Consider the following 11967-nt stretch of genomic DNA (forward strand, 5'->3'; position numbering starts at 1 on the left):
CTTGAATCCTAGGAACTACAAGTAAACCTGCACTCAGAGATCTGAGTGTCTTATTAGGGAACATATGGTACATTCAGGTCCTGCAGATACAATGGAGCAAGTCCATGAAGAGCCTTGTAGGTTAGAAGAAGGATCTTGAAGTGTATTCGTGAGTCCACTGGGAGCCAGTGAAGAGACACTAGAACAGGAGAGATATGATCCCTTTGGCTGCTTCCTGTCAGAACTCTAGCTGCTGCGTTCTGGATCAGCTGCAGACTGTAGATGGAGTAATGTGGACATCCTGACAGTAAAGAGTTGCAGTAGTCCAGTCTTGAAGTGACAAAAGCATGGATGAGCTTTTCAGCATCACTCTGAGAGAGGATGCTCCTGATCTTAGCAATATTACGCAGGTGAAAGAAAGCGGTCCTGGAGACCTGCTTAATATGAGAGACAAACGACATGTCTTGATCAAAGATAACTCCAAGGTTCCTCACAGTCGTACTGGAGGCCAGAGTAATTCCATCCAGAGAGAAAGTATTATCTGATAAACTAGTTCTGAGATGTTTAGGTCCAAAAACAATGACCTCAGTCTTGTCCGAGTTTAATAGTAAAAAGTTGGAGGACATCCAGTCCTTTATGTCCTTTAGACACGCCTGTAGTCTGACTAGCGGCTCCGTTTCTTCAGGCTTCATGGATAAATACAGCTGGGTATCATCAGCATAACAATGAAAGTTTATGCCGTGCTTCTGGATGATGTTTCCTAGAGGGAGCATGTAGAGGGTGAACAGGATCGGTCCGAGCACAGAACCCTGTGGAACACCGTGATTAACCCTTGTACCTGTGGAAGAAACATCGTTAGTGTGAACAAAGTGAAGTCTTCTGCCTTTCCTAGCTCGCTATCTGGCACCTTAATGACATAACCTGCTTCGTCTAACTTTCTTATTTCTGCGCAATAAGCAGCTGCCTTTTCAGGGTCACACAGGAGACGTCTTTCAGTGTTACGCAGATTGGCTAACACAGCTTCCTTAGGTGCATGGAGCTTTGGCATGTCCTTCACCCGTAGCAGAGGGGTGGCATAACACTGAATGCCATCAATGTCTACCCTTATGGTTTTAGTCTCCAAATATTTTAGGGCTTCCTGGTCCTGCCTGGAGCAGGTGACCTTCTTCTCACTCCTATAAGAAAGGACATCCAGTTGCCACAATCTCTCCATATTCTGCAGTAGCTCTACAGAAGGGGAAAGAGCAGAAATGTGCAGGCATTGTTGCACTGTAGACTGTCATTGCATGTGCTTTGTTGGCCCTTGAAGCACCCAACCCAACCTTGTCTTTACTGCTGCTGGTCCCTCCGGAGGGCCTAGCCGAATGGGCATCTTAATGCTTCAGCTGATCTACAAGTATCTGATACTTGAAACGTTCTGTAGCATCCTCTGGCAGCAGATTCTCCAGAGCTACCTTAAATCTGGCGAATTCCCTTGGATCCCCTTTGGTAAACGCAGGAATTGAGGGTACAGGTCCACAATACATCGTCACGCGCTGGTGGGCAGCGCTTCTAGCTGGGGTGTGAGGTATGTAATATTCCGGTGTCTGCGCACAAGGCCTTGAAGAATACCCCTCTGGCTGGTCGAATGATGGTCCCCGACATGCCGTATCCATGTTTCTCAGCAAAGCTGTGATCTCAGTCAAGTCATCCGGTAGGTTGACCTACAATGTCCTATGCCACTGGGGGGAGGTAATGGCCAATCCCATTCATTTAGTGTGCGACCTTCGGCTGCTACAGAAGCAGTAAACCCACGTTTTTTATATCCACTGTCTACTGCAGGTAAAACGGTTGTCTGCCACAGTGGCTGATGGTCAGGCTGTATGTTTCTGGCATCGAGACGCCTCCGCATTTCCATCATCTGCCGCTGCATTTTCTGATTATGTTCTACCAACCTCTGGAGGGCTTCTAGTACCTCAGCTGAGGTTTCTGGTTCAGACTTCAGACTCAGCTCTGGAAAGGTGGGCCTCCATACGCAGACTGTGGTAGGCACGTTGATCACTGTAGGCTACTTCAGTCATCAGGTTGTAGGGTTAGTGTGAGAGGCGTCATCCCAGCGGTTCTCTCTGCCATCCTGTCTATACTTGGATATGGCTGCTGCAGGTAATCTGTCTCACTGGAATCATCAGAATATTGTGTCTGTCGCTGCTGTGCTGACAGGGAGCCAACATAATCTTCCATTCAGGCTGTAGGTCTTGTGGCTCGTCATGGACGACCAAAGGCTTCAGGCGTTCAGTGTGCTGCTTGTCTGGATATATATTCTTACCCTCAGTGGCCACAATGTCCCGGGTTTCAGCACCAATATTTTAACGGCTGGGAGAGCTTTCTCTACTTAGGTTCCAAAACACTGTGGCCACCAGGGAGCATCGATAAGAATGGTGGGGATGTAATCAATTGCCTCTTTATTAACAATGCTGTACCTTGTTGTGTGGTTTTCTACATTAAAATAAAAAAGCAAAAACAACATAACCAACATAAATTTACAGTTCTCTGAAGGGAAGATGACTGCTAGACACAATAGTCTATTAATAATTTAAACATTATCCGGTCAGCTACGGTTGTACCATTAACATAACCATAACATAATAAACCAAATTAAACATCTGGACTACGATAAATACAAACTGCAAACTTACGTTATAATTACGCACACAATCTCAACAGAAATGTCTCTTCCATCGGCCTCTGCATCCACATACTCCTATACGCCGATACACCGATATCTCTCTCTCGCTCTCTCTCTCTTTCGCTCTCTAGAGAGAGAGAGAGAGATCTTGATTCGACTGATTTAGGGATTTCTTAATTTCCTCTCTGTGTGAAATATTGAATATAATAACATAGCATTTGGTTAAGATGTTTTTGGTTGCCATTATCAGTTGTAAATTTTGTCTAATACTTGATTTACTATTAGCCCCAGCTGTACCTTGGCATGCTAACACCAACCATTAGCCTGCAGGGTCAGCCTCATAAATGTCTTGATGTTTGCAACTTTGTAGGCAACTTTGAGGACACCATCACAGAGCTGCGAGCATGACTGCAGCCTTGTTTTTAAACATGTAAGGCCACAGATGATATGGGGGGAAATGATTCAGCTGGTCGCTTAGAACAGAGGGACAGCAGGGAATACTGCTACATGTGTTGAGGCAGATTTCTGTAACAACTGAGCAAGCTCCATGTCAGGGGCTAGAAAGGTGTTCCCCACATTGTTGTACATTATCAGTTATATTTTTCCACACAAAACTATTTCAAAGAGAAAGAGAAAACATTCTAAGGGCCGTCTAATAAATACACAAATGCACTGAGAACTTCTGGCCCCTTTGAACATCCATTGCTCTGGTGCCATCTGTTGGTAGTTCTGTATCCTACAAGGAAAACCTATACCATCACAACTATTTGAAAGATGCTACAAACTTTAGTTTAGGAGAGTATTTGAACACATTATGGAAATATATTTTGGAGATATTATATCTATGCTGGGATTCATACTTGCTTTTTTTGCTTGTCTCTCAGTCTTTATTTACTACTTACTTTATTTGCTATCCCTGGATGAAATATATTTCTTTGATTTATATGGAAAAACAATATTTAAAAAATAAAAATGATAAATAATATGAATTCGTGGCGCAGATCACGGCGGGAGAACCAGCAGGACCCTCCACAAGAGGGCAATAGAGCAATGTCGAAGCCGCAGAAGAAGAAACGTGTAATGACGCAGTTAGAAAGCGCCGGAGAAGTTAGCACTCAGCTAGCTACGTAAGCGCACTATTTGAAAGCCAACTATTGACTTCACCGCTCATGTCGGCGGGTGTGTCGTTTTGTTAGACGGTGCAGCACCCGTCCCGGTGTGCAGTCGTTATTAAGTTGAGTCTCACCCGGCAGCCGTTATGGCAGAAGAGGAAGATTTGTCCGCAAACCTTCTGTCAGAGGGGATGAAACACACCAAAGGCGACTTTGTAGCTCCGGATGGGATATGCTGGATTTCAGTTCTGTCCTGTCTGCTGCTAGCTTGCTCTTATGTCGGCAGTTTATACGTTTGGAGGAGTGACCTGCCGAGGTGAGCTAAAACAATGACGGATAGAAATGCTTAATTTACATAGAAAATAATATTCCACTCCAGCAGTATTTACCTATTAAGATGTTTGCAGCTGGACAGGCTCAAATATTATGTGTTGTGAAAGCTTCTTCTGAGCATATTCGTTTACACTGTTTTTGACTGTTTATCCAACAGCACCATAGTGTGGCTATTTCACAGTAGAGCATCTCCTAGATTTAAGCATGCCTTAAACCCGTTGTTTACAGTATAGAAATACTGTATATAAAGAAAACAGAAGCCAAATTGAAGTTGTTCTTTTAAACAGATAGGCTGGTGTTCAATCAATAAAATACAGATGCTAATAAATTTGGCATGAATGTCAACAATACCAGTACTTCTGTGATTCATGACAAAACAATGATATCATTTACTTTACAGCTCAAAAACATGCAGAAACTGAACTGGCTCTATAGCCGTGACCAGTCTAACCTTTAAAAGAACTCGAGGGCTAAAATTTATTCTGTGACCCATTGTCATACCTGTACACATTGTGTATGTAATTTCATGCAGAGACTGTGGCAGGTAGCCTGTTTTCTAAATAAGCCAGAGTATGATGGTGGTGCAGTGCTGCTATTTGGGACCCCCCAATGGAACTCATGTATGTAAATGCCATTTGGGCTGTCTTCTAGGTGTATGCTGCACTTAATTCCAGAAAGGTATTAGAATAAAAAACTAACCACACCTTCTGCTTCTGCTACTGCTTCCCTTTGTTGTCTTTGAATTCTGTCTATGTTTTTTTTCTTCTTCTTTTTTTTGCTTTATTTAGCTCTTACCTGGAGGAAACTGTAGCCATAGAGGACATGTAGCTCTTGGGTTTTTGTATTTCTCAGATTTTGGGATGAATTCGCTGGGACGTCAACACCTGTTAAGATTGACAGCTGACCTGAATGTTTTCCACTTGTGAATAATCTTTCTCACTGTAGAACGTTGGCTTCTTATTAACTCCAAAGAGGGGGTGCCAACTTTTGGTCATGACTGTAGATGGCACTTTGGCATGTCTCCAGTTAATATCTGTAAACAATACTGCCACATTGTGTCACTATGTGAATTCTAGTAGTTAAAAACATTTAGTAGGCCTAATAGCTCTTGAACAGCCTCTTCAAGTGCCATTACTGTGATGGATAAGCACACATACCTAGACAGGTATACTACTAGACAGTATAAAAGAACAGTGAACCAGAACAGACTAATGGCAGTAATGTCACTGTAGTTCATTGTGTCATTTTTTGATAATGCTGTTGTCATTGACCTCCATCCTCAGGGACCATCCTGCCGTCATAAAGAGACGCTTCACCAGTGTGTTGATCGTGTCGGCCCTGTCGCCTTTGTTTGTGTGGGCATGGAGAGAATGCACAGGTGTCAGGGTAAGTACATGACTGCCCTGTCACTCCATTCTCACAGTTCTGGGTTATATTAGATCATTAAGCAGTCTATAACACATTGCTGTCAGGCACATTTGCATACATACCTAGATTTGTAATGAATGCTTGTGGGCTTGTCAGACTGGTTCATCGTTACTGGCTCTCATGGGGATCCGGTTTGAAGGCCTCATTCCTGCCATTATACTTCCTCTGCTGCTCACCATGGTAAGATCTGCATGACTTAGTATGTAAGAATATTTACAGTGTATGTATGAAAAATGAAAATATGGAAAGACAGTGCCAAATGATATTATGTAGTGTTTTGAGCAACATTTGTCAAAACAGTTGGGATGCTGTGTAGATAAAAAGGGCATTTAATGATTTTTGCAGGTTTTGTTTTTGGGCCCTCTCATTCAATTGGCTATGGACTGTCCGTGGAGCTTCATAGATGGAATCCGGGTAGCCTTTGGTGAGCAAACCAAAAAGGTCTTTTTTTTTATTAGCATGCTAACAGTGGAAGATGATGTGATCTCTTGCCCTTATCCTCCTGCAGACCCGTGGTTTTGGATGTTGTGTCTCAGCGACATGCGCTGGTTGAGGAATCAGGTGGTGGCGCCCCTAACAGAGGAGCTGGTGTTCAGAGCCTGCATGCTGCCCATGTTGGTGCCCTGTGCTGGTCCCTTCACTGCTATCTTCACCTGCCCTTTGTTTTTTGGAGTTGGTAAGTTTAGTAATCAGCTGCTTAACTGCAACTGCTTGTGTGAGCATACATTATCAAAAGTATGTAGACAGCTGAACAGATAATTGCTAACAGCTAGCTTTTTCTAATAATGGCATTCAGGTGCTACGGGTGCTTGAAATCCTTGAAAATGCTTGCAATTTTAATGATGTGTTTTCAAGGTTTAAAAAGTGCTTGAATTTTGCACAAAGTGCTTGAAAATGCTTGAAAGTGGAACAGTATTAGTCAACCCGCTTTCTGACTTAATAGTTCGCATTTCAGAAAATGAAATAGAACCAGGAATAGAGAGTCCAAGAGCCTGAAGTGAACTTGCTCTGTGGGCCTTCGCATGGCTGCGTCGGCCATGTGTGATGCCGCCCCCTCTACCGAAAACCGAGTGTACCCATGTGGATGCTCTTGTTTAATAAGCGTTGGCTAGCGAAAACAAATTAAAAAACTATAGATCAAACAAGGACTAGATCCCCCAAAAACGTCCTTCAAAGTCTGTTGAAAGGAGCTGCTGCAGCTGTCCACCAAGAGACGATCTACAGTTATTAATTATAAAGTAACAGTAGCCAGTTTAACCTAATTAACCATAAAGTTAGCAATGTCGTGAAATAAAATTTCACCAAACGTTAGCCCAATGCACAACCAGGCAACATGAATATAGGCTTTACAGTCGTCACAGGCCAAAAATGGGATAATTTCACATATTTTGCAATCCAGAGTTCTTCTCAGCAGTCTGAACTATGTTTATTTGGGAATTTGACTAATACCTGGAAAATCATCACTTTCCCTGAGGCACACTATATGCCAGTAGTACTTTGGCATATATAAACAGATGATTTTAAGGCTGCATGTTTATATAAAAAGGATGTTATATAGCAAATGCATGCACACAAGTATTTAAATACATAATACATTGTTTCCATTGACATGATCAAGCTAATGTAGGAAGAAAAATAACTATAGAAGAATGTTAGACAGCTTGTATGTGGTAAGTCTTAAGGGAGAAATCGAAATCCAAGTCCTGCCATGCACAATTATTTCCAGCAATTATTACTACACTAAACAGCACAGGAACATCCACATCAGTGTAGACAGTGGCAGTGTAGTGGTAGAAGCAGCCAGTGGAGCCGCCCCTCTAATCCACATCTGACAACCAGGAGGACCAGCAGCACCATAAAACCATTTGTTTAAAGCAGGAATATGCTGGACATCAAAAATGTAAGCCACCAGTCTTGCTACAAATCATGTGACAGCGTAGGGGACATTTTCAGGACCATGTTTCCTGACAGTGACGTTGCAAAGCACTTCTTTTTGTTTATGGTATTATATCATCTCTTAATCCAATTAAAAATGCGACAAATCATTTTGAGTGTGTAATGTACTATTGCTGCTAGGTGCTTGAAATTATAGAAAAATTGTCCTTGAAAGTGTATAAATTTGACTTTGGAAAAAGTGTAAGAACCCTGGGCATTATAGCGCAAGCAAGAGGCTTACCACACTGCATTGATTTAGTGTGTGTTTGTAACATTAGCTAATTAGGTCCAGCTAACTGATGTAGTGGCCAATCAGTAAAAAAACATCAGTTAGGCAAGGTGGGAAAACTCACCTGAGTCCTTTAAGTAGAAAACAGTCTGCAGGCTGGTATAGGAACTAAATGTCTTGGTTTTTAGTCACACTTGACATTCTGTTCAAGCCTTAGCTACAAAATAAGTAATGACTTGGTTTTGACAGCTGCAGATACACTATTGATGTAACACTTTATCACAGAGAATATCTCTACTGACATGTCTGTGATGCTGCACCGTTAAGTCATGTCATTGAATCTCTGCTGTGGCCTCCCCTCCAGCTCATTTTCACCATGTGATCGAGCTTCTGAGGTTCAGGCAGGGGACGCTGTCAGGGATTTTTCTGTCTGCAGGTAAGTGTTTAATGATGTGTAACCTTTCAGACTGTGACTGCATTACACAGTAGCAAAAAAAGCTAATTGTTTATTGTGGTTTGCAGTGTTTCAGTTCTCCTACACAGCAGTGTTTGGGGCATACACTGCCTTCATCTTCATCAGAACAGGTGAGATGCTCTTAGTTTTTTAATGTAATTCCTGTCTGGCTACATTTTCAATATCACCTGTGTTTTAAGTGAAGCAGAAAAAACTTGAGAGATGTAGTACACTGCAATCTTCTTCAGCATTGAAGCATATTGATTATGGAGATAAGGGAATTTATAGAATTGTGAGACAGACACAGCAGATGTATAGCTGTTTCTAAAAATAGTTTTTTTAAGCATGTTGATCCATGTTCATATTAGCAGTGTCATAGTTTACTGTAACTTTCCAAAACTGGAAACTTCCTCCAGACATTATCTTCAGGGTCTGATGGTACATGAGAATGTGCTGTGGTGTTAATGGCTTCACTCACTGTGTGTTGCAGGTCACCTAATAGGTCCGGTCCTCTGCCACTCCTTCTGTAATTACATGGGCTTCCCTGCAATCAGCACGGCCCTGGAGCACCCCCACCGCCTCACTGTCCTCTCCTCCTACCTGCTGGGGGTCTTCCTTTTCTTTCTTTTCCTCTTCCCTTTCACTGACCCCTCCTTCTACGGCCTCCCCACCCCTGTCTGCACCCTCACCTCCTCCCTCAGCTCTCTCTGCCTTTCCTGATCCCTGCCCTACTCCTTACACACTGTCATGGCATCTTCCATCAATGGAGCAGTCAAAAGTGTGTTTTTCCTTTAATGTTAGAGTTCAGGTCTGGTCCAGCTGGGACCAAGCTAACAGGCATGTGGGCTAGAATGCCACGGAGAGCTGAGGATTTTTGTAGCAATTTTTTGTGGTCCACAGACCCTTCGTATTCTACATTTTATGACTTTAGTCATATGGATCAGTTAAGAGCTGGTGCTCATCTCTGAGTATGTGTAGGTCAGGGTTCATGTTGCTGGACTGAATCCAAGACCGTCTGGTCCCAAGGACACTTCTTTTGTCCATCGCTGTCATTAGGATATGTGATGCTGGAACAGTGAAGGACCAGTCCTCCTCACACTAATGCAGGTAGATGTCATCCATTTGTGATGAAGCATCAATATTTTTAGTGTACACAAACTTTACTCAGTCTGCCTCTTCTTTTAGAGAATGATTCTGGTTTACTACAAGTTCTTACTTTCATACAGTCCAAAAGTAGTATTATAAGTGTGATAATTTATTATCACCATAATAATAAAACCATGCAGAGCTGTTAAGGTGAAAGGTGATTGAAAAATATTGGGGAAATTCTCTCGTTAAAAAATCACAAAGATCATTTTCTATTCTATTTATTATAGGTAGAACCTGAATATTTTTTGTAATTATAAACCACAAATTTACAAAACAGACGTCACAACATTTTTGCAACAAAATCGGTATTATCTCTGCAATCCTTACAGCTCTTCATGTTGTGTATAATGCAAAAAATATTCACTTCATTTATATCTATTCTGTTTTCATTCCTATTTTACTTAGTAATACATAATAAAATAGAGTTATTCTGATAATAGTTGGCTAAAATCTCTAATTTCGTAATCAAAAATTAACTGTGAAGTAAATTTTGCTGAGCTCATTCAAATACAGTGATACCTGGCATGCTGCTGAGCTTACTTAAATACTTTTATGGTACAAATATTTGTTGTTTTTTCAACATTTGTTTTGTCCTTTTCCTGTTTTTCCCCCCATCCTTTTTTTAAAACATACAACATTATGCTGTGATGTCATAGAACCATGGTGGTGACACCTAGAAAATAAAAGATAATAGCAGTAGATGATTGAAATTGGAGTCTGGATAAACCAGAATCATCCTTTAACTCTACAGCATCTCTTAAAAGAAGACATGGACACTGCTTTAAGTTGTCAGCTGCTGAACAACCCGTGTTTACGGTGTAGAAAATGACAACCTTTACTAAACATGTTTAATGGCAGCACTGCATCCTGTTTGATAGACTCACAGGGAGGTGTTGGCATCTTTGCCTTTTTTTGTGGGTTTTCTCTCTGTGTATGACTGCTTAATGGCAAATAGCCCTGTTGTAGCTGCACTGGTGTATAGGAATGGGACGTTGGAACAGCCCCGTTAGACAAAATGGGCCTAGTGATGCAATCTGTTTCACGTTTAGTTTTTTTTTAATGTGAGGCGTTTATATTAGCAGGTTTTTATCTTTATTCAGATACAGTGACTGACAGACAGAATTCCTCTTCTTGAATATGTTTATTATGTACAGAGATATATGAATGCTACTTACCTCTGCATGGTTCATTGTCAGTAGTCTGGTTGGTAAAGGTGAGTTTTGGTGGTTATTGTTCTGACAGCTGAAACATACTCTGTTTGAGTCCTGCTCATCACACTTGTGCCATGTGTTAAGGACCTGGTCACACCAGCACAACCACCAAATTTCAGAAGTCAGTGGGTCCACTCTAATTTAACTTTCAATCAAATTGATTCATTGCAATGCCTCTAAATGATTGTGACTTAAGGACTTAACATTCAGATCCTTCTGCTGTTTATGGTGTCATACCCTGCAGGCTATTTATGGCATTATCTGCTTTGATTGGATGCATCTGATAATCAGCTGCAAAGCCCATAGGACTCAAGATGTCATCAAGGCAGGGTTTTCTGTTTTAATCATTCCAGTTATGAACTTACTATTTAGCATTTGGCAAAATTAGCTTTACATTTAAGCGTTGATACATAATCAGTGCTGTATTTGACTATACTCAAGCAGAATTGTTTTTTTTGTCTGGAAGCAGCTGGAAATGAGTATTTGAGCCATTTAGTTTGAGTCACTACTGTTCATTGAGGTCTAACTCATGAGTGCCATTTAGATAAATTACAGGCAAATTTAGTACCCTGACTTGAACAGAATCGGTAGGACAGGTAGTCACGACTGCAAATGAATTTACTCGTGCCTTTATTTTCTGCTGTGATGGTGATGGTTTAAAGTGTGTGTTCTTCTAGGTACAGGTCTGTGAACATTATCTGTAGTGCAAGTACAAAAGAATATTAAGAATATGAGTGTACTGCACTTCCTGTGGGTAGTGTTCTTGTACAGAGTATGTTTCCGGTCATAAAGGTGGAGATTGTTATATATTGTTAGCATCCGTTGTGAATAGTTTGTCATTCCATTTTTACAGTTTTTAAGCCACTCTTATACTTTATTGGGTTGTGTATATATATATATATATATATATATATATATATATATATATATATATATATATATATATATATATATATATATATATATATATATAATTTATTTATTTTAGGCTGTACAATATTCACATGTCGTCAGATTTATAGAGTGACAATGGCCAAAACGTAGCTGTTTGCACTAGATATCTGTGTAGTAATCAGGGTGCATTTTTACTGATGTTTTTTATGTTGCTGAGAAACAACTTATTTCTACACCTCCACTAGTTAAAGTTACAGCTCCCAGGTGGTGATATCTGAGGTGCTTCTAAAGGAGCTGTATAGGCTATATTCAAACTGTGAAGAAGTGGGCTGCTTGGTTCTTCAGCAATAAATCCTATGTGTGGAGAAGGTCTTCACATCTGTATATAGATTATTTTACAAGCCTTTGGCAGGTGGGTATCTGCAATGTGAGTGCTGTGCTGAAGCTGCCAGCAGAGGGCATCAGAGCACTTTATAAGAGGCAGAGCTGCTGTGGACTCACTTGGAACCTGTCCTCCTGTTTATCAGCCTGTCTGACATAATTCATCTCTCACTGGAAAACCAATTCACCCTAACTTA

At 41.1% G+C, this 11967-nt stretch overlaps 1 protein-coding gene across 1 annotated transcript; it reads left to right on the forward strand.

Annotated features, from left to right (window-relative positions):
- Positions 1-3742: 3742 nt before the first annotated feature.
- rce1a (Ras converting CAAX endopeptidase 1a) lies at positions 3743-11390 on the forward strand. The gene is made up of 8 exons (XM_028429065.1): positions 3743-4072; positions 5373-5475; positions 5614-5697; positions 5863-5941; positions 6026-6193; positions 8046-8117; positions 8204-8266; positions 8626-11390. The coding sequence occupies exons 1-8, from the start codon at positions 3903-3905 to the stop codon at positions 8853-8855; spliced, it is 969 nt and encodes a 322-aa protein (XP_028284866.1). The 5' UTR covers positions 3743-3902; the 3' UTR covers positions 8856-11390.
- The last annotated feature ends 577 nt before the right edge of the window (positions 11391-11967 follow it).

The sequence above is a fragment of the Parambassis ranga genome, chromosome 18 (assembly GCF_900634625.1).
Source record: "Parambassis ranga chromosome 18, fParRan2.1, whole genome shotgun sequence".
Classification (NCBI taxonomy): domain Eukaryota; kingdom Metazoa; phylum Chordata; class Actinopteri; family Ambassidae; genus Parambassis; species Parambassis ranga.